This window comes from Lonchura striata, chromosome W, assembly GCF_050655825.1.
Source record: "Lonchura striata isolate lonStrDom1 chromosome W, ASM5065582v1, whole genome shotgun sequence".
NCBI lineage: Eukaryota > Metazoa > Chordata > Aves > Passeriformes > Estrildidae > Lonchura > Lonchura striata.
In genome coordinates, this window is record NC_140743.1 from 40,282,261 (window position 1) to 40,306,224 (window position 23,964).

The window sequence follows — 23,964 nt, forward strand, 5'->3', positions numbered from 1 at the left end:
CTGAAATACTGCAACTTCTGGAAGCAGTTCAGTTGCCAGAGAAAGTAGCAATCATGCACATTAAGGCACATCAGAAGATAAATTCAGAATTGGAAGAAGGGAACGAGCTGGCGGATAGGGAAGCAAAAGAAGCGGCAAAAATTGAGGTAATAACTGAGGCAGCCCTGATTCCAGACGGGCAGATTTCCCTTGAAGGTAAGCCAAAATACAACAAATTAGACAAAAAATTGATCCAGGAGCAAAAAGGAGATTATAACTGCGGCATTTGCAATTTTCTCTTCTTCCCCCCCCCCCCATTCCCCCTCCCCCCATGGTCCCTTGTCCTGACCCTGCATTTCCTTGTCCTTCCCCCTCGCCACACGGTCCAGTCCCTGCCCCCCCCCGCCTTTCCCATTGCTGTCCCCGGGGCCTCCGGAGTTTCCCTGCCCCTGTCCCCTTCCTCCCGTCCCATTGGCTGCGGCTCAGGTTACCCCCAGTTGGCGCCCCAGGGGTCTCAGGAACACGCTTCTACAATAAACGCGTGTCTCTACCTGAGTCCCATGTCGCCATTTCGTCTGTCCCCGCGCTAGAACTGAGCCTCACAGAGCTGAAGGGGAAAAGCGGCTGCCACCTCTCCCCTCCTCCCACCGGCGCCCACCCAGAGCTAGTCTCGCACGGCAACATATAACCAAGAAGGATGGGCCACCATAGAAGAAAAATTAGTCATACCCTCCTATTTATTATGGTCCCTAATAAGGGAGGAGAACCAGAAAACACATTGGGGAATTGATGCTCTATATAAATGTCTAAATGAAAGGATCATAGCTAAACATTTATGAGCCACTATCACTAAAGTGACTCGACAATGTGACCTTTGCCTCCAGACCAACCCCAAGAATATTCCCAAACCAAAACTTGGCCAGATTGGGAAGGGCCATGGGGCTGGGCAACAATGGCAGATCGATTTCACAGAAATGCCAAGAAAATGGGGGTATAAGTTTTTACTGGTGTTAACAGATACCTTTTCAGGATGGCCAGAAGCATTCCCCACCAGGACTTCTAAAGCTCGGGAGGTAACTAAGGTATTGGTACAGGAAATCATACCACACTTGGGAGTCCCGGCCACAATCTCCTCAGATAGAGGACCACATTTTTTCGCAAAATTAGTGCAACAGTTTAGCCAATACTTGGGCATAGACTGGGAACTTCACACCCCATATAACCCACAATCAAGTGGTCAGGTAGGAAAAATAACTCATTTGATCAAACAACAAATTGTATGACTGAGACAAGAGGCTAATTTGTCGTAGCCTCAATCCCTCCCACTAGCACTACTGCGGATTCGAACCAAACCCAGGACCAAAGAAAAGCTGAGTCCCTTTGAATTGCTTTATGGGAGACCATATGGGGTGCAGAAGAGAACGTCTGCCCAAGATGTATCACTAACCTCCTATATGATTGTTCTAAATAAACAACTTAGAGCAATCGAGAAATATGTGGCCAGAACTCAGGGTGCGAAGCTCGATGCACCAGTACATGACGTACAACCTGGAGACTATGTATGTTAAGTCTCTTACAGAGAAGGCCCTGGAACCACAATGGGAGGGACCATACCAAGAGCTCCTTACTACCTTCACTGCAATCAACGTTAAAGAACAAAACCGTGGATTCACCACAGCCGTGTTAAGAAAGCTCCAGAAGACACTTGGAAAAGAACACCAGGTGATGGTGAATTGAAATTAAACATACTCGGACAAAATGAATGTATCATGGTGGCTTTTGCTGTTGTTTACAATCATAACTATAATCCAACAATTAGAAGGTATTCCTAGTCAGAGCAATGCTAAGTGGCTTTGGTCCCAAGCCTTTACTCAATACACTAGATCTATGGGGAAATCTTCTGATTTAGAAGATTTAAATCTAACAACTCTGGTCATGCACATAACCAAATATATACAAAGCAGGAGTGGCAAAGAGAGAGGTTGTGGTCACTTCAAGGAACCATAGGAGAGGTAATTAAGATAGGGTGTTGAATGATTAATGGGACTACCCACAATAAAGTAACCCAAATCAGTGTAAATAAGCGCCAAGAAATTTGCAATCATCCAAGTGAAATAGACTGTTGGTACTTCAAATTAAGACAAACTGTTGACGTGGTTTGCCTCTGAGCCCGCAACACTATTGGGCTGTCTTTCAAATTTACAATAAATGCTATAGCCAAGCCTGTTACAACCCACTCCAGCACTCAAGCACAAACCCAAAATATGCCATTTAATCTTAAACCCAAAATTTATGAAATCAGCCCATATGTTATAAGGAATACGGGTCAACAAAAACTGTTATTTAACCCAGAATGGTCCCTTAAACATGTTGAACTGTTAATGCAAACTAATATCTCGACAGTTCAGCCAGCTTGCTCCCCCTTCCTAAGGTCATCCTTCAAAGGATAGACAAAGTGGCTACAAAAACAAGTACACCTCCAAGATAGAATGCGAAGGGATTTAACCGGGATGTTAGGGACCGGGTTAGGAGTTTTGAATGAGATTGACTTAGAAATATTAATGAACAAAATAGCTGTAGCAACTAGGGATCTGACAAAATTAAAACAGCCTTTACAGTCATCTCTATTAGCACTGGAAAAGTCAGTGGCAAGTCTCAAGGGTGCTGCCAAGATAGAGAGCCATTGAAGATCAAGACCGTAGCTTGCTAGTAGACGCATTAAAAGGGGCACAAGAGAACATATCTTTAGCCCTTAGCTGTATACAAGCACAATTATAGATACAGTCAACAGCTGCTTTAATCATAGGGGAAAGAAGTGAAGGGGTGTTTCCAACTGAGGTACGAAAAGTTGTCTGGGACAGTGCTACAGACTTTGAGAAAGACTTCCAATCTTAGTAGGCCATGGTAAATTTTACATATAATCCCACCACTAACACCGCTATTGCCTTTGTGCTCACTATACGTAATGCCACAGTTCACACTATTCACCCCATTGCTGCCTTAGAGTTAGTCATGAAAAGTCAGTATTATACCCCTCAGAACATTGGGTATGGGCCTGGAAAATCCAAGGGAAATGGCAAACCATTAACCTAGAGCCTTGCATTACTCAGGAACAACAGGGATTCATGTGTGAGAGTAATCTGATTAGTGCTCAAGACGTATGCCTTGACACTGATCAGGGCATTTGCCACTTTGAAATCCACCCAGACACCAACCCACAAACTCATAGTGTATATAGGCTATGGCTGTGTGTGTTTAAGGACTGTGTGTGATGTCATAGAGAATGATAAGAACAAGGTCCCCTTAGCTGTTAAGAATCATTCCAATTTCTGTATTTGCAACTTTATCAGGGTTACTGGGTGTGACTTTATATACTCAGCACCAGTCGTATCCCACCAGTTAATAAAATAAACCAAACAACATACAACGAATTACCACACACACCTATTGGAATGAATTTAACCCTGGTAAAACAATTAATGAAACATCAAGATCTAATCAAAATTATAGAAGAGATTCACAAGAATGGGCAGAGAACACTGTTAACTGTCCATCATGACGTAACTGAAATAAACAGAGTCCTGCAAAGAATAAAACAAGACGGAAGTCATAACTGGTGGGATGCACTATTTGGATGGTCACCAACTGCAACTGGGATCATGAACACTTTATGTCACCCCATTATAGTTTTATTAATTTTAGTTACTGTAAGTTTAATGATGTCTATTTTAACGCTCATGTGGAATTGGAGGATGTTACAACGTGTGTCCATTCTGACTTCACTCTCTAGAACTCATGGAATCCTACTGAAAGAGAACTGTCATGATAGTAGGCCAGAATTTAGACCAGGACCCCTGTCGTAAAAGAATTTACTATAATTTAAAAAAGGGGGAACTGAAATAGAGATTTTCGGAGTTCACTTGAGCTAACAAAACAAATTTAACTTTTAGCTTGTAGAATCATGTGTTGAATTTTAAGAAACCTCTGCCATGGTACAAAGGGCATAGGGAAATGTAATTCTTTGAAGCTTCTTGCATAAAAGACAATACCAGAGAAGACCAGGGAATGCAAAGAACCCAGATAAAGAGACCCCTCTGTCTCCAATCATATCAAGGCTAACAAACATACTTAGATAAGACACCAAAGGACCAAAAGCGCATGTGCAGAGGAGGAAAGTTCAAAAGTTCAATCCAGAGGAAGACTACAATTTTCAGCCTCAGAAGACCACCAGAGACCCCCGCAGGACCACCACAGCAAACCACACATGCCCAGAAGGGTGTAGACATATTTAGCATGAGAGGCGAGGACAGGCAGGGCCAGGGGTTGAATATGCATAGAAAAGTTATGTAATGTATTGCATATGGAACACCTTTGTGAATAAAGATGTGGGACAGACTGCGGCTTGGGGCACATGTTTTTGGAGAGCTATCTCGCTTGTGTCGGGCGCTGACATACATACCCACTTCATAACTACATCAAGTTATGGAGTCTATTTATTTATTCCGCGTATCGCTTCATTGGCAAAGCATCCTTGAAAAGAAAACCCTATGAGCAGTCTGTCCATGCACGGTGGTGAGAGCACTGTGACACGGAAAGGAGATTGTCACACTGGCAGATTTTCTCCAGGCAGTGCCATGTGTGACATGGAAACAAAAGAGGTGGCAATTGTGTTTCTTGGGGGGTCTATGGCACAGGTGAGACTCCTCTCTCCCTTGATGGACTGAGTATTGATTATCTGAAGGGTGTTAACCTGATTGGGGGTCCAAGTTTTGTCTCACTGTGGTTTGTTGGAATTTGGCTGGGGGGAGGAGAAATGTTTTGGAAGGTTTTCATTCTGGATTTAGTGTGTGTCTTTTATCAGAGTAGTAGCTTAATAAAGTTCTTTCTCCTATATTTCTAAGCTTGGGCCTGCTCTGCTCTTTTCCTGATCGCATCTCACAGCACTTATTTGGGAAGGTGTATTTTCATGGGGACACTGGTATTGCGCCAGCGTAAAACCATGACAGAGGAGTAGCTGAGGGTGCTGGAGATGTTTAGCCTGGAGAAAAGGAGGCTCAGGGGAGACCTCGCTCTCTACAACTACCTGAAAGGAGGTTTTAGACAAGCAGAGGTCAGTCTCTTCTCTCAAATAACAAGCAATAGGACAAGAGGAAATTGCCTCAAGTTGTGCCAGGGGAGGTTTAGATTGTATATTAGGGAAAATTTCTTCACTGAAAGGGTGGTTAAGCATTGGAATGGGTACATCCAGGGAAGTGGTGGAGTCACAATCCCTGAAAGCATTCAAGAAATGACTGGATATACTTAGTGCACTAGGACCTAAACACAACAGCCTGATAGGCCAACAGGAAGAAGAGCTCTTCCTCTGCTGTAAGTGGTTCTCATTCATTAAAAACAGCCACACCCAACAGTACACCTATTTGCTTCAAGAAACTGTTCTGGTTTTATTAGAAAACAATAAACAAAGGTGCCTAAATTAAGTTTTTTTATCTTCAAATAAATATTCATGTCTCTGAGGACTGAACAGGATGAAATCAATAGAGTGAAAGAGACATACTAAATAATGTGAAATAAAATTCAGCTACAGTTAAGTTTAGCCAGCAATTATCAACATTTTTATTTCTGGTATGGATTTAGTCACTAGCCAATTAATAAACAAGTTAAATTTTTAGGCTTTCAACTATGCAGATCTCCCTATGCAGGCAACAGCCTTGTTGTTGTTTAAAACAGAATATCACCTTGTACCTACATGAGAGCTAGCCTGTACCACAAGACAAAACCTCCTTGGCTCCCTAAACTGTTACCAATAATGAAGACTCTTGGAAAGAACAAGTTTTATGCAAAGATCCAGTGAGGAACTTCAGCACCAAAATGCTAAGCAGCACAATATCTATCTTTCAGGGCATCTGGCTGTAACGATGGACTAGATTATGGATTGAAGAGAACTTTGGCATGATCTAAACTCCATTATATTTCTAAGCAGGCAAAAAGTACAACTACAGGCACCTTGAAAAGTTTAGGATCAAGGATATTCAGAGTTCTGATACCTCCAGGGTAGACACCATCTCAGTGTGGGCTTGAGGGTTGCAATCTTTGACTTAGGCATCTCGATTAAATTCAGTTCACAGCCTATGTCACCATTCCAAGAGATGTCCAAATTCAAGACAAGATCTAATCACAAAATTCTTCCTCTTATTTGGAATTTATATCTATCAAATTTCAGAGTACTTGATACAAAAAAGAATCAAACTTAAACCACAAAGTTATAAGTTAGCATTACATGTTAGATTTTACTCACCAGGATGATTTGATATAGGAGGCTGGAATGCAAGTTCATTGTGAACTGGCCCTTTAAAAGAAAACATGCCATTTGTTTTACATGTGGAAAAATATTGTTTTATTACTTAGCTTGTTTTCCTATAAAAAAAAGACTTGCGAGGATGCCTGATGGTATATATCCCAGTAATTTTTGAATCAATTGGCCTAATCTGACAGGGGATAAAAATGCCCACAGAAAAATTACACTCAGAGGTTTCCTAAAAATTTGGAAGTTGAGTAAAGAGCTCCATTAGTATCCCAGAAAGAAAGGCTGCATGCTGCTCAAGCCAGACCCGGCTCCAAGAGAGAACAGAAACCATATGTAGCGTTGAGATGCAAGAGAAATAGGACTTCACATCTGTCCCCAAGTTGTGCAAGGAGAGAATCAGTGTATAGAGGGAGGTGATACAAGTCTGTCAGAAACCACGCTTCATTAGTTTCATCAATCACAAAACAAGTTACCCAGCATGCTGTGGACTTAACCATAAGAAACACTCACTGAAGATGGAAAGAAGCCCTAGAGAAATAATTTTCTAAGAAAAAAAATTACAATTAATATAGTCTTGGGATTAGTCAGCTTAGTCTCTTGACTTTTATGAATTAACTGGGTCCTTTACAGGCAGCAGAGAAAAAGGAGGGAAAATTTAAACATAGTATTATAAGTAAGAGCAGCTTTTGCAACAAGATGTCAAAAGAAACACAATGCTGGGAGGTGTCAAAACATGTGACTTTCTGAAATGAGAGATGGCAGTAGCCAAGAAAAGCTCTATGTAGTACCACTAGCCAGTTATAAATAATAACTATGGAAAGATACATGCACTGAAAAACATTTATAGATTATCTACAGCACCACTAAAGTTTTTTTACATCCTGGTATTTCTGACAAACTAGATGACAGATTTAGTGGGTTCCTAACAGACCAAAATAATGAAACTTAATAACTGCATCTAAACCACAATTTTCTTGATAGAGACAAGCTGAAAAGTCACTGCAATATCAGCTCACAGTTTATTCTCCCTTCTGCTAACCATGACTGCTTCAAACAAGTGATCTGGTTAAGTACTATATTAGAAGACCAAGAACTGTTCTAGCTTTTTGCCACAAAATTTAGAAAAACTTTAATTTGGGTGGGTTTTTTCCCCACTATACTCTTATAATACATATACTGTGCTAGACACTTACACTAGCATTTTGATCACTTTTTTCCTCCCCATCTCCTGTACCTTAAAACAAGAGATTCAAGTTTGTGTGCTGAATGTACTCATGAATCAGGCTGTGGCAAGACCAGTTTATTGACAAGTACTTTACTGCATGAGCTTTCACAAGGTTCTTTTAAACTGGCTAGGGTATGTGGACACACGTCTTCCAAAGCTAAGTATGACTTTAAAATTTTCAGAAAATAAAACCAGCCAAGAACTTCCAAGATTTGAAAGAAAAATATGCAAATAACACATCTTGAATTGACTTCCTTTTCAGCAAAGGAAATATTTAGTACAGGATTACAAAGCCTTAAAAACAGAGGTTTAGAAAGGAAATGCTAGTTTTGTTAGGTATAATAAGACATGTATAATATAGATGGTATCAGTATAGCTATCTGAGTTTCTAATCTCTGCTGCTTTAACAGAGTCCATCAGGCTTTTATACTTAACTGTCAGAAAATACTAAACACAGTAATGGTAGGTCTGTAATATTAAACAACAACAAAAAAGTATTTGGAGGTAAACAGTAATCACAAATTAACCCCTACCATTCAACAAAATTGAAAATTAAGTGATCTGGAAATCTGCACTACTTACAGTAATGCCCAGGATGCATAGGTGGATGATGTTGAAGATGGCCATTCTGGTGGTGAGGTATGGTAGGTGTGTAGGCTGCTGTCCGACTTCCAGTCCAAGTTGTAGTACTATCTAGAAAAAGAAAGGAGCGGCTGGTTTTAAAGGGATTTTTTTTCTGTATCTCACTTCTAATCCTCTATTTCTCCTGACATTTGGAAACTGGTTTTAGAAAACTAAAAAGAGTGCACACACACATATATATATATATACTCACTGTGATGGTAAGTAGCTGGCTGAGCTGTAAACCCATTCTGCTGAGTTCCTGGCTGAAGCCCTGAAGCAATCTGTAAGAGTCCATCACTATGGCTACCTGTCAATATACTGGTAGGTTGACCTGGTAAAAGAACACACTACCTATTCATGAACGTTCCAAAATTTTAATTAAGAAGAGCTCAGCACTTCTGGGTAGGAAAATACACCCAACTAGGGGCACTGCAATACACAGTTCCTATAAGTTTGGTTTCAGTATTTTTTTCCATCCACCAGAGTGTCTTAGGGAAACTTGAAGGAAGATGCTCTGCATCAACTAATTTTGACTCTAACACCCTTAATATTTTAAAGAGTAAAAGTATGCAAAGAACCACGTTTATCAAGCGCATCTTTGTTTTGTTCACATCTCATTTTTCAGTTTGAAAGAAGAAATGTCAGGTTTTACTGAATAACATAGCTGGAATAGATTTGGTGTGAATCCAAACAAGCCAGCAGCAGGTCCAATAAGTTGTTTATTTTCAGCATAACTACTGTTCCTAAGGAGAACTCATTTGTGTTCATCCAAAACATACTGAACGGTATTTTATTTTTAGAAATAGTTCTTGAATAGAGCTGCACACATGACTGGATTCCTTCCTGAGAAAGTTTCTGGGCTTTTTTCCTCCCAAGTAAGTATTTCAGGAATTATCTAAGCTTTAAAGTAAAACTACAGCTATTTCAGAATAGGTTAACAGAATTTGATTTTAAAATACTTCAGCTCAGCCATTAACACTAAACTGATCAGAAGTTTCACAAGCGCACTTGCACTCTCAAACTGTTGTGGGATAGCGGAATTTAATACATTGAGAATTTGAACTAAAACCCAAAAATGAGCCTTTTTTCCTTGTCCACATGGCTCCGACAATTATAAAACTGATGAGAAAAAGTTATTGACAATAAACTGTTGTGCAAAAGCAATACAATTAAACTGCCTATCCTTTTTTCTCTGCTAGCAACAAATACAGACACCACATCTCAGCTTGGCAAAACCATCATTAGCTTTAACAAAAAAGTTGCCAGCTAAACTTCAAGACATTATAAAAACATAATTTCACCATAATTCAAATTTGATAACATGAAATCCATCATATTCATACATCATTGATATTAAAGTGACAATGAGTATGTGAAACCCCTCCAAACTTCATGGTTTCCCTAGATTAGAGCTGCAAGACACTGCACACATAGTGCTTTACTATCCTGCTGGCGTGAAATGTGAGGTTTGGTGTTGGCAAAAGAGACTCATCCACTTGTACCAAATACACACAAAAAATAACAAAAAACTTCAATGCAGCACTTCCACAGGCTCATGAAAATATTAATTAGGGCTGTCACTTTGGTAGTACAGTGGGCCATTATAAAAATAATCAAGTTAAAAGTGGAAGATTCATTTTGTCAATTGTGGAACACTAAAGCATTGCCTTACAACATATTGATACTGCTACCTTACAGCATATGTTTGTTATTGTCCTAGGGTGACATTATGGTGCTTGTATCCCCAATCATGTCTTCTGTTTATGCTTGATGTTATGTTCTGTGCCTTCAGGACTGGGTCTGAAAAGTGAAGGTTTTGTCTTGTTATCAGCCGGCTCACCTCCCCCCAGGGTCTGTGTCTAGGAGACAGGATAGGGCTTGCTTGCTTGCTTTCACTTTGCTCTCGATCCTGCTTTTTGCTTTTGCCCTTGCTTTTGCTTATTAGTTAGTTTAGCTAGGCAGTCCAAATTTTTCCCTGTTTTCTTTCCCTTTCCTGAATACCATTCAAAACTGCTCTGGACTGGGACCTGAGAAACACCGAGAAACACCAAGAGTCTGCGTTTCGTGATTTGCAGCAGCCATCACCAGTGCCGAAGACCGATAACTGGGTGACCACTCCCAGGAGAGACTTTCTGAATTTGTCATCTCTTCAGAGCAGTGAAAGAGATTTTGTCATCTGCTGTTGTTGTTTTTGTGCCAGGGAGTGCTTCTGCCTGTTAAATAAACAGGTTTTTTGACACTTCCCTCCAAGGAAATTCTTCCCAAACCAGGTGGGGGGAGGGGCCGTGGGGGTTTGCTGTCTGGGGGGGGCTCCTCCTGAAGGTTTTCTCCCAAATTTGCCCTAAACCAGGACAAATATTTTGGCACCCAATGTGTGGCTCGAGAGTGTGGAAAAAACCCTGTTCTAATTGTATTTTGATTGCAATTACTTTTTGTTGGTATAGAGCAGTTAGTAGCTATCTTATTTGAGTTCATAATGTCTCTTAAGGTGGAAGCCTGCATGTGTTTCTCGTCCCTAGGGTTTTCTGAGGTCATCATACCTCTGTGGACCCTAGGTTTATTTTCTTGTCCAAGAAATAGCTCCGGTATTGTCCCTAATATGTACTTTTTGCAGTAGAAGGGCACGGACTAGAATAGCTATTGGACTGGGCTTGGCTGTAATGGCTTGCAGGAGATTTATAAAGGTGCTCGATGTGCTGGAGTCTGTTCCAGAAATGTATAGTTCATGGTTATGGTTGTACACCCAGTTTGTTAGAAGAGAAGCAGGGGATGAGGCTTTTCAGCCTTTGCTTTCCTTCTTCTCCTCTGAATCTGTTACCTCCCTATTAGAGAATGTTCAGTTTCCCCTGACTGTTAAAGAGACCATCTTTCTGGTGTTTAATCTGGTAAGCTTTCTCTATACAGTCTACATTCTCTCTAGAATGAGGGCTCAGATTTCTAGAGAGGCTCATGAGACCCCTGACCCAGGAGTAGGCCCAGGTGTGAGAAATCCTGAGTGGTGTGGGAAATGGGAGGATATGGGCCAAATCTTAAAGGAATTTTCTGACCCTATAGCCTGAGACTTTCCATGTGAACAAATTCAGAATCCAGCTGAGGTGGCAAAGTACCTGAAAGAGAAGTGCCATGATAACTCTAAGGAGGAAAAGATCATTGCAGTGAGCTGGGCCCTGGCATATGCTTATCGCATCCTGCTAGATACTGTAGGGTAGCAGACAGAGGAAAGGGGGGCAGGGAGATAAATCAGCAGATATCACAGTCACCCAGGCTGCAGCCAACACCCCAAGCTCAAGGCCAGCAGATAAACCAGACAGTGAGCCTAAGCTAGCAGTTAAACCAGACTGTAAGCCTCAACCAATGGCTGTTGCTACTAGCACAAGAAGTGGAAACTGCACAGACAAGACTGATCGACCACTGGATGACAATGATGATTATAATGCAGAAGGACCCTCAATGCCTGATGACATAAAATCAGGATTCAAAGCAACTGGTACAAGATCAGAGGCCAGTATTGAGTCCTTTTCCCTAAAGGACCTACATGGCCTAAGAAAGGATTACACTCGACGACCTGATGCGTCTATAATTAGTTGGTTGGTCTGTCTTTGGGATGCTGCAGGTGAGGCTACAATTCTGGACGGTACTGAAGCGAGACATTTGGGATCCCTGTCACATGATCCTGTCATTGACCAGGGAATGATGAGGAGGGCTAACCCTCACAGCCTCTGGGCACGGGTTCTGGAAAGTGTAGCACAAAGATACCTGTGTGCAGACTATCTTTATACGTAGCAGAGCCTGTGGAAGACTATAGAACAAGGGAGCCAATGTCTGAGAGAAATGGCAGTGGCAGAGATTACCTTCTCAGATTACATAACAACTAGGAATCTGGACTTGGTACCATGTACATCTGTGATGTGGAGAAAACTTGTACGACTTGGGCCACATACATACGCTTCTGCTTTAGCAATAATGAAGCGGAATGAGAGGGATGAGACTGTGCTCGATATGGTGAAGAAGCTCTGAGCATATGCAGATGCTGTACATGGCCCAACCCATGCCAGAATTGCAGCAGTGGAAACACGTCTGCAGAAATTAGAAGACAAAATAGAGGAGAATCATAAGAGACTCAGGGAGGAGATTAAGGAGGATCTTCTCCAAATATCAGCAGTACAAATTAGAGGCCCTGGAATCCAACGCAGATGGTTCTCCAGATGGGGAGAGAAGGTGCAGCCCATGAGCTGAGCTGTGGTTCTTCCTGTGTGATTGCAGACAAAACATGAGATGGGACAGAAAATCTACTGCTCCTCTGGCACAACAGGTGAGTGACTTCAAGGAAAGCAAGACTCAGAGAGGAAGTTCCACCAAAAGAAAATTAGCTCCAGTTACCCGTAGCCAAACTGCCATGTATGATGATGATGATGATGATGATGACATGTCCGGTTTCCTTGAAGGAATCTCTAAGACATATGCCCAAGGAAAGAAGGATAAACAGGCTTAGAGGGGCCCTGCCTCTAGCCAGGTAGAGGCTAGGGAAAACCGTGTTTCCTGGACTGTGTGGATTTGCTGGCCTGGCACATCAGAACCACAAAGATATAAGGCTTTGGTCGATACTGGTGCACAATGCACATTAGTCCCATCAAGACATGTGGGGGCAGAATCTGCGTCTATCACTGGTGTGACAGGGGGATCACAGGACTTTACCTTGGTGGAAGCTGAGGTGAGCCTGACTAGAAATGAGTGGCGGAAACACCCTATTGTGACTGGCCCAGAGGCCCCATGCATTTTGGGCATAGACTACCTCTGAAGGGGGTATTTTAAAGACCCAAAAGGACTCAGGTGAACATTTGGAATAGCAGCTGTAGTGACAGAGGGCATCCAGCAATTGAAAACCTGGCCTGGACTGTCCAGGAATCCATCTACAGTAGGACTTCTGAAGGGAGAAGAGCAACAGGTACCAATTGCCACTTCAACAGTGCATCGCCGACAGTATAGAACAACTCAAGATGCTGTGGTTCCCATCCAAAAGATGATACGAGAGCTGGAGAGCCAAGGGGTGGTCATCAAAACCCACTCACCATTCAACAGCCCCATTTGGCCTGTGCATAAATCTGAAGGAGAATGGAGATCGACAGTGGACTACCATGCATTGAATGAAGTGACTCCACCACTGAGCGCTGCTGTGCTGGACATGTTAGAACTCCAGTACGAGCTGGAGTCCAAGGCAGCGAAATGGTACGCCACTATCAATATTGCAAATGCATTTTTCTCCACTCCTCTGGCAGCAGAATGCAGGCCTCAGTTTGCCTTTACGTGGAGGGGAGTGCTGCATACCTGGAACCGATTGCCCCAGGGGTGGAAGCACAGTCCTACCATCTGCCATGGACTGATCCAGACTGCACTAGAAAAGGGTGAGGCTACAGAACATCTACAATATATTGATGATATCATTATGTGGGGGAACACAGCAGCACAAGTGTTTGAGAAAGGAGAGAAAATCATCTGAATGCTCCTGGAAGCTGGTTTTACCATCAAGAAGAGTAAAGTGAAGGGACCTGCTCGAGAGATCCAGTTCCTGGGAGTGAAATGGCAAGATGGACGGTGACAGATTCCTACGGATGTCATCAACAAGGTCGCAGCTATGTCCCCACCAACCAATAAGAGGGAAACACAAGCTTTTTTAGGTGCCATAGGCTTTTGGAGAATGAATATTCCTGAGTACAGTCAGATGTTGAGCCCTCTTTACCTGGTTGCCCGCAAGAAGGACGATTTCCACTGGGGCCCTGAGCAGCAGCAAGCTTTTGCCCAGATAAAGCAGGAGATCGCTCATGCAGTAACCCTTGGCCCAGTCAGGATGGGACCAGATGTGAAGAACATGCTCTACTATGCAGCCCGGAACCATGGTCTGTCCTGAAGCCTTTAGCAGAAGGTGCCTGATGAGACTCGAGGCCAACCATTAGGATTTTGGAGTCAGAGCTACAGAGGGTCTGAAGCTAACTACACCCCAACAGAGAAGGAAATTTTGGCCGCCTAGAAAGGAGTCCAAGCCGCTTCAGAGGTGATTGGCACAGAAGCACAACTCCTCCTGGCACCCTGACTAGCGGTGCTGAGGTGGATGTTCAGAGGAAAGGTTCCCTCCACCCACCATGCCACCAGTGCTACATGGAGCAAGTGGATTGCTCTCATCACGCAGCATGCCCATATTGGTAAACTGAATCGCCCTGGGATTTTGGAAGTAATTACAAATGGCCCGAAGGTGAAAGTTTTGGTGTCACAGATGAAGAAGAAGAACCAGTGACACGGGCTGAAGAAGCTCCACCATACAACCAACTGCCAGCAAAGGAAACACGCTGCACTCTTTTCACTGAAAGTTCCTGTCGCATCGTAGGGATGAATCGGAAGTGGAAAGCAGCTGTATGGAGTCCCACACGACGGGTTGCAGAGGCCACTGAAGGAGAAGGTGGATCAAGCCAGCTTGCTGAACTCAAGGCCGTTCAACTGGCCCTAGACATTGCAGAAAGGGAGAAGTGGCCAAAGCTCTACCTCTACACTGATTCACGGATGGTAGCCAATGCTCTATGGGGGTGGCTGGAAAGATGGAAAGGCTAACTGGCAGTGTAGAGGAAAACCAATTTGGACTGCTGAAAAGTGGAAAGATATCGCTACCCAGGTAGAGAAACTACCTGTGAAGGTTCGCCACGTAGATGCCCATGTCCTCAAAAGTAGAGTTAATGAAGAGCAGCAAAACAATCAGCAGGTAGATCAGGCTGCAAAGATAGAGGTGTCAAAGATAGACCTAGACTGGGAACACAAGGGAGAGTTGTTCCTAGCTCGACGGGCCCATGATGCCTCAGGCCAATCAGGGTAGAGATGCCACCTATAAGTGGGCATGAGACCAAGGAGTGGATTTAACCATGGACAGTATTTCTCAGGTGATCCATGACTGTGAGACATGTGCTGCCATTAAACAGGCCAAGCAAGTTGAAGCACCTATGGTATGGTGGGCAGTGGTCCAAGTACGAGTATGGGGAGGCCTGGCAGATTGACTACATCACACTGCCCCAAACATGCCAAGGCAAGCGCTATGTGCTCACAATGGTAAAAACCACCACTGGATGGTTGGAAACCTACCCTGTGTCTCATGCTACAGCCTATAACACCATCCTGGGCCTTGAAAAGCAAGTCCTTTGGAGGCATGGCACCCCTGAGAGGATTGAGTCAGACAATGGGACTCATTTCAAGAATAGCCTTATCAACACCTGGGCTAGGGAACATGGTATTGAGTGGGTGTACCATATCCCCTACCATGCACCAGCTGCAGGTAAAGTCAAGAGGTACAATGGACTGTTAAAAACCGTCTTAAAAGCATTGGGTGGGGGATCTTTCAAAAATTGGGAGCAACATTTAGCAAAGGCCACCTGTTTAGTTAACAGCCGAGGTTCCACCAATCGAGCAGGTCCTGCCCAGTCTGAGTCCCTGAATATAGTAGACGGAGATAAAGTCCCAGTGGCACATGTCAGAGATTTGTCAGGGAAGACAGTGTGGATCAATTCTGCCTGAAGTACAGACAAGCATTCATGGGATGTTCTTTGCTCAGGGACCAGGCTGTACATGGTGGATAATGCAGAGATGGAGCAACACGATGTGTACCTTAGGGAGATCTGATTGTGGGGTGAGACATATGCAAATATCACTGCTTGATGTTATTACCATTGTCCATACATTAAACCACACAGACATGAGACAGAAGGAAATGTGTAAGTGTTGAAGGTTTGAGCAAGTGAGATGGAAGGAAATGGGTATGAGTAAGTGAAAGATATAAGTTTTTACGTGAAAAAAAGGCATGATGTTTGGTAATATGTTGAGGATATGGAGATAAGGGGTGGAATGCCCTAGGGTAATGTTATGGTGCTTGTATCCCCAATCATGTCTTCTGTTTATGCTTGATGTTATGTTCTGTGCCTTCAGGACTGGGTCTGAAAAGTGAAGGTTTTGTCTTGTTATCAGCCGGCTCACCTCCCCCCAGGGTCTGTGTCTAGGAGACAGGATAGGGCTTGCTTGCTTGCTTTCACTTTGCTCTCGATCCTGCTTTTTGCTTTTGCCCTTGCTTTTGCTTATTAGTTAGTTTAGCTAGGCAGTCCAAATTTTTTTTTTCCTTGGACTGTTTTTCTTTCTCTTTCCTGAATACCATTCAAACCTGTTCCGGACTGGGACCTGGGAAACACCGAGAAACACCGAGAGTCTGCGTTTTGTGACCTGCAGCAGCCATCCCCAGTGCCAGAGACCGATAACTGGGTGACCACTCCCAGGAGAGACTTTCTGAATTTGTGATCTCTTCAGAGCAGTGAAAGAGATTTTATCATCTGGTGGTGTTTTTGTGCCAGGGAGTGCTTCTGTCTGTTAAATAAACAGGTTTTTTGACACTTCTCTCCAAAGAAATTCTTCCTGAACCAGGTGGGGGGGGAGGAGGGGCTGTAGGGGTTTGCTGTCTGATGGAGCTCCTCCTGGAGGTTTTCTCTAAATTTGCCCTAAACCAGGACAGTTATCCCATTTGCTGTTGTGATAAAATAATAAAATTCTTCAATTTCTACAACAATAAACAAATAATAGCCATAATATTTTTGCTACTGGCCAATTGTATTAACATCGTGTTACTGAACCTTTGGCATATTCAAGAGTCTTGTAACAGTCATGTAGTGTCAGTCTCACTAAAAAAAGACTGGGCCACCAGGGAAAGTTACTCAAATTATACTTCAAGGTAAACCCTTATGTTAATGCTTATGAGACTGCCTAGATCATATTGCCACACACTTCTACCAGTGTAGCATGGCAACAGCACAGTTCCAATACAAGATCTACTTTGTCAAAAATGAGTGGTTATCTTTGAGCTTTCACATTTTCAGAGTTTAGTATTTCATATCATCTCGTTCTTACTTGTTGAAGCCACAGGAATGTTGGGAAAATTAGTGGTGCTGGTAGTGCTAGCCTCAGTAGGAGCTAACATGGCTGGGGTGCTATAAGGCTCTGTAGATGCCCTGTTACTTGGTGGATGCTGGATGGTTTGGACTGAATGGCCTTCAGCAGAAGACAATGATGGCTGCCCCTCATAGTCATGAACATACTCGTCTTTCACCAACATACTTGAAGGAGCTGTGAAGAAACAAACAGTTAAACATGCAAAGCAAATCTATTTTCAGGATTTAACTACAGATTGTGCTAGTCCTTTCAAGCAATAACAATGCCATTAAAACTAGGGTGGGGGGATTTAGCCTATATAAACATTGCTAAAGCACTCCACTAAATTACAAATAAACACTTCAAGCCAGCAGCAAGAAATTTTGAAGCATAACTGAATAGAAAAGCAAACTGTTTATTTTGCTTACTGTTATCAAAAAAGCAGTTTAGTCCCACAATAGTATACTCCAATAGCATTTTGTTTTCTAGTCCATCACTGTGTGATTGGACACGGTTAATAAAAGGGAGGAACATGCTTTTTGTCAAGAACCTAAATATATGTTAATGCAGTAGTTAACAAACTAATTCCTAGTATACAAATATGAACATAAATAAAGCTCCTATGAAAAACAATTCATTAACACAGTACATAAAAAAACTTCATGCATTCCTTAAATAATTTTAAGCAACTCCCATCCAAATTGACTAGAAACATCAAATTCACATTCAAAGACAATACACCGCTACTCCATATTTAATAATGTAGCCACTAATTCAGAATATTCCACATACAGTGTAAGGAAATCACTACCATTGCCACTACAATAATTTATTTCTATATATCCTATTGAGCATCTTTAAATAACACACTACATTAGCTCCCATGCTCATTTTTAAAGCAGACTTAAATATATTAAAATGTGACAGTAATTTTTTTCTTTCCTGCTGCAAAAACAGTTGCATGACATGAAAACATTTATGTATTTAACTGCTAGCTAGTAACCTTTTATCCTGTATAAAAGGATCATTTTTCAGAAGACACGTGTAACAATTACAGAGGTGAGCAAGCTAAAGCTTGTGAAGTTAACAGTTTGTTGGGTGGGTTGGGTTTTTTTTAAGTTGTCTTTGCTAAAAATATTGGGTAATCCAAATTTCTCTATGAATTTCTTCCTGAAGGAAAAAAAAATCCCACTTTTGAAAAAAAGCAGTTACCAGGTGCACAATTTCATAATTTCTGAATAATGTTCATTGGAGATTTAATATCCAATTTCTCTCAAGTTTCAGAGACAGCAAGAATATTAGACTCCTTCATTCAATTGCATATTAATTACAGAACTTATACCAGTTTATTGCTAAACTACTTATTACATCATAAGCATCTATTATTCCAAATTAAATTAATTAGCATATGATACACGTGCACACGATTTTGGGTGTATGGGTATTTTTATTAATTAGCAGCATTCAATGGTGAGAGTTTTATTGTTTGGGTTTTTTTTTGTGGGACTTATAAGTTGTGAGCAATGACAACAGAACATACTGACAAGCTCAGCTGAAGCCTCAAGTTAAAGAAATTATCACGCCTCTTATATGCTACTTAGCTGGTTTTTCCAAAACCAGAGAGAAAAATGCATTTTCATCTGCTCTCTATAATCTTTTCTAAGGAGATACAATGGAATAAACTGTGTACATACTGAAGAATTTAACACAGTTTGCACCCACAGAAATGCAATAGTAAACAGAACTACTTACCAGAACTCTGTAGTGTCAGTCCCGAGAGATCTTTAAAAAGAAGAAAAAGAAAAGGGGGCATAGAAAATTATATTCAGAGATCTTCAAATACTTCTGAACATTAAGTTTATAAAATTTACAAATTGGTACTACATACTACATATTATATCCCATCTCAACACGTCTCAATGCTAAATTATTCCTAGAATACACATTAACTGCAAGAAAGCAACAGAAAGACTTAAACAAAAGCAACAAATTGTTATTTTAAATTTGGAATAAAAGAATAATTCAATTAAAAAGATGGACAAGAGTATATGAGAGTAATTTATAATTAGATCATTAAAAATTAATGTTTCTAATTTAGGCCTGTATTTTTTACACTTAAAAGGAAAACATTTTACATTTTATTCCCACTGTTCCATTTTAAATCAAGAGTCTACTTACCAATGCCAGGCGATACTACACGCTCATAATGGTAAGGATTTACACAGACACTGTCACATTTTAAGTCAAAAGCATACTGACAATATTTAACATGCTTGAGTTCATTTTTATGAAGATCAGGCCACCTCCAAAGACGAGCATAAATCACATGAGGGAATCCCTTGCGACCAGCCACCTAAAAAGTTAGACACAAGAGTTGATTGGGAAAGTAGCAACACTTTTCATTTTATTTAGTGAGGAGCAAAGCTGGAAGAGGACAAACAACAACACAACCTTTCTCCATCATCAAAATATGGGAAAAAAATGGTGATGTACAGTTTACCCAACTTCTGTACTCAACAGAAATAAATCTCTATTAGGGTTTTGCTATGGTTAAATCAACACTGTGATTCTTAAGAAAAAAATACTGGATACAAAATGGCAGAAGCAGAATTTGTGCTTAAGGTAGTATGTATGGTCACCTTCCCCACCATGGATGACTAAGGAGCTTTGCCCCAGAAGAGGAACGAGGTGCTAAGCTACACTATAATGAATTTACAAGTAGAAGAATGCCATTTCATTATCATGAAAAAAAGACTAAAAAATGCTTATAGGGTAGACAGAAAGCTAGCCAGTAAACATGACATCTGTCCTGGAACAAGGAAATTGTAACCCAAGCTATATAGGTACTGAGTACTGATGATATAAGGCAAACATAAATCCTCAGTGCAGACTCCTTGGAGTATCTTCTTAGAATAGGTCTGTCTTTATACTTCTGATCAACAGAGAGCTAACATAAGCTTGTAGTGAAAATACCAGGATAAACAGCCAAATTTGTTACTTACATGACCCTGGTTTTTACTGCCACACACATACTCATTTAGAACAGCTGATCCAATACCTTCTGCTCCTTTTGGGAAAAAAAACAACCAACCAAACAAAAATCTACTGCAGCAGTCCAGAGCTCCAGCCATAAAACATGCCTACAAATGGGGGCAAGGGGTAGATGCAAGAGAAGAGCTACTCTTCCTCAACACTCTAGGATCCTGTGTCACTCACTTTTGCTCCAGCTTCACTAGGAGGAAAACATCGTATTTTCACTTATACTAACCTGAAGCCTCCCATCCAGCGTTCTCTGTATTGTAACACACTTGCTAGGATGAGCTCCATTTGTGGTTATAGCTGTAATCAAAGAATCCAATTCATCTTTTTTCTCCTTTAGCTTTTTAACTAAACTTTCAATTGCACGTTTTGCAAAAGTTTCACTCTCTCCACCTTGTCGATGGCACATCAAGCTGTGAACAATGCTCAGACAAGCATCATTACTTGTTGGTGTGTTAGTAATAGACATATTGTCCATTTGTCACAACTTTTTCTTTCAGATCAAATGTCAGTTTTGGGGGCTGTTATGATTTTCAAGCTGATGAACAAGAGATGATCCAAGTTAAGTGTTAGATGTACTGTCTCTTGGTAAAACCTAGGAGGAAAAAATATCTACATTAGATTTGGTTTTAACATTGCAGATCATGTTTCTAAGGAAGTCTGTGGCTTTATGCTTCTTTTATTTTCAAGTGAAGGATATTAAAAGCACATGACAAAACTGCATTTCTTGTCCCATGATAGCTAAAACATGCTTAAGACACTGCTAGCACAGTTTGAGATATAAGATTTATTTTCCCCTAGTAACAATATTTAAACAAAGATTATAGTTTATATATATGTACACATAGTATGTACATATAGAAACACATTAAATGAATCAGGAAAAGGAGAACAGTAACAATTATTTTCTATCTTTTATACTGGCAGGATGAAAACAAGTGAAAATACTGGCTGGGAATCAAGTGGCATTGATTTAAACAAAATGTGAATAGTGAATAAGCATGAATACACACCAGAATAATCTGTCATCTTCATTTAATAATTCTGTTCAAATAGTTCAACTATGTTCTGACCTCTAATCAATTCTATTTCTCTTTGCTAACCAGAAAGGCAAAAATTGTACCTGGCCATTAACTTAATACACATTTATGTAAATTTGTATTGTGTGTATCTTTAGATATGAAAACCTCAGCTGGCACATTTGTCTTTTCTTGTTTGGATCCAACTTCTTCTGGATCAAGACAAATCAACTGAACTCACTAACAAAGCACTTCTGAATTGTCTCAAACAGAACTGTCTTAATTACACTAAATATAAGCTCAAGACCAAGTCCCTCCTAACACACTTAGCCGTTAAACTCCACTTGTTAAGAACCTGAAATGGTTTCTAGTCATGAAGCTATTCTTCTCAAAGCCAGCAGACATGATCCTTTTTAAGTTTCCTTTAATCCACAAATTATAGCTGGCCTGATTTTCTTGATTTTGAAAGAGACAATCGTTACACTTTATCTTGCTTTATCCAGAAACATAGGACAGCAGATTTTGTGCAGTCACAGAAAAGGAGTCTAATGTTGTCAAAAAGCTGCTCTGGTTCTTCAAGCAGCTCTGGCTTCACTAACACCATTCTATGAACTATGTGGTCTGGCTTTCTTAAGAAAGTGGCAGCAAATACATATAAGTGATTTTACTACATTTACATTTTCCAAGTAAACTTAAAATAGCAGCCTTTCTGAAACTACCATGTTGTTCTCAGCACTGTAAATAAAATATATGTGATTTCAATAGTTAAAGAAAAAAATGTTTGTTCTCATTATCTGAAGAACACATCCAGTCAAAGACCCGTTTCTGCACTGGATTTTTCCATGTCATTAGAGGTACAGCAGTAGCAGCTTTTTATTGGAAACAAATGCATTGCACAAAAATAAGAGTGGAGTGTTAACTTAGAATGTTAACGTATCACACAAATTACAGTATTAACATGACTTCCCTCCTTGTAAAAGGAATATTGCAACACAAATCCAGCACAATTATAAAAGGAAACAAACTCTTCCCTACTTAGTATTTTTTTTTATTTCAACTTGAATACATCACATTTTTGTAAACTTGGGAAAAAACCTAGCACAAATCCTCCCCCCCTCCATTTTCAATACTTTTCTTTTGTAAGAATGCTTCTGGACGTAATTTCTCCCAAAGGAAAACAATTACCTATAAGTTTGAGTAAGATCATTTTACCTAGCTATTAAAGTTTCTCCCTCAATACTAGCTTCTTTTAATGCTTCAAATCAATAAGACTCTATTAAAAGTCAAGTTTAACCAGCCATTCATTCTCCAAAGCAACTCGAATTCACGTAAATCTCAAAGCTTACCAGCTAAAACAAAATAGAACATAATTTTCTTTAAATATAAAACAGCATCCCAGATAGATACACATAAGTAATCACAAATAAGTCACTTGATAAAGCTACTAGCTAAAGGAGCTTTAAATAAAGATGCTTAAAATTAGACAAGCAGCTCTTTTACATCCCTAAAACCATGAATGAGAATTTTGATGGCTTTCAGAAGACTAAGATCAAGCAAATAAACCCTTATTTAAGTGTAATGATCTTTAGAAATGTTGAAGTCACCCCTCAGCTGCCACTGCGCTCAGTAGGAGCATCTGATTCTTCAGCATTTTTGAAAGCCAGGTGTCATGGGTTAATAAAGAAGTGTGTTTTTTCAGGAAGTTTTAGTAAAACTAATTAGTAGTCATATTTAAATATTAATATCTGGTGTAATTACTGAAGTTATGGATACGCTTCTGAGAACACGGAATTAAAAGCAGAGAACTTTTAGAAGAACTTTCTTTTTTGTTTTTGTCAGTGAAGAGCTCAGACTTTCCTTGCTTAGCTATAGGCTGAGTGGGGGAGGGGAAGTTATGTGGCATAAGTTAAGGTAAGTCAGGAACTTTAGACAAAGAAAGAGGTGAAGAGAATAGAACTGGGTCAGCTTTTGCAGGACAGAAGGGTGAAGAAACACTAAGATGTCTTGTTTCTCTCCTTCAGAGGGAGAGACAGAAAATAGAGATCCTGTGCCACCTGGAAATTTGGTATCATGTACCTTCATAGCTGGCAGAAGAAAAAAAAAAGGAGTGGGAAGGTGCCCAGCCATGAGACTCATAAGCAGCCTGCTGTGAGATTTCAGGCATCCTGAGGGCAGCAGACAGCAGAAGCCAAGACTTTAACCCCTTTAGACAAAGAAAACTTTGCAAAACATTAATCCTCCTTAATCTGAAAGAGAAGAGAGACAGCCTAGAGCCTGAGATGTCAAGAGAAGATGAGAAAGAATCCTAAGTAAGAAGAAAGAATAGAGTAGCTTTTAGCTAGACTTTTTTTTATTTAACTATAGACTGAACCTATTTTCCTGTAACACAAAGACTGCATTTAAAAAGATGCAATAGTTTAAACCGAGAGTAACCTGCTACAGTAATTGCCAGTGTAAGAGTTGAAGTGACCTGCTGCAATGACTGCCAGGGCAGAAGTGAGAGTGACCTGCTACAGTGATGTCATGTGCAAGAGTAGAGTAAACAGAGAAAGATGAAGAGAGTGTAGTAGTGCCCTCTGTCTTCAGAGAAAAAAAAAAATCTCTGTTCTCAAAACTCTCAACCGCAGGGGAGGAGAAAATAAGGGGTACTGTTGTCCCAAAATAAGAAATTATTTTCTAGTACTTAGCAAAACACCCTTAAAAAGAACCCTATAAACAGTTCTAGTCCATAGACAGTAGTAAGAACACTGTACATAGAAAGAAGATATCACAATAGCAGATTTTCTCTGAGCAGTGCCATGTATAACATTAAAAACAAGTCAAAACTG

At 40.7% G+C, this 23,964-nt stretch overlaps 1 protein-coding gene across 5 annotated transcripts in view; it reads right to left on the bottom strand.

The window, feature by feature from the left end:
* Nucleotides 1–23,964, bottom strand: part of LOC146763185 (SMAD family member 4) — a 70,816-nt gene that overhangs the window by 41,967 nt on the left and 4,885 nt on the right. For 3 of the 5 annotated variants that reach the window (XM_085571073.1, XM_085571074.1, XM_085571075.1), the window contains exons 2-7: nucleotides 20,347–20,712; nucleotides 19,257–19,431; nucleotides 18,831–18,860; nucleotides 17,058–17,273; nucleotides 8,091–8,201; nucleotides 6,275–6,325 (exon numbers count right to left, since the gene is read on the bottom strand). In XM_085571073.1, coding sequence (XP_085427199.1) covers nucleotides 6,275–6,325; nucleotides 8,091–8,201; nucleotides 17,058–17,273; nucleotides 18,831–18,860; nucleotides 19,257–19,431; nucleotides 20,347–20,595 — 832 coding nt within the window. In that variant the 5' untranslated portion in view covers nucleotides 20,596–20,712. Of the gene's footprint in view, nucleotides 1–6,274; nucleotides 6,326–8,090; nucleotides 8,202–8,343; nucleotides 8,464–17,057; nucleotides 17,274–18,830; nucleotides 18,861–19,256; nucleotides 19,432–20,346; nucleotides 20,713–23,964 lie in introns of all 5 variants that reach the window. The other 2 variants (XM_085571071.1, XM_085571072.1) reach the window with 1 other exon arrangement.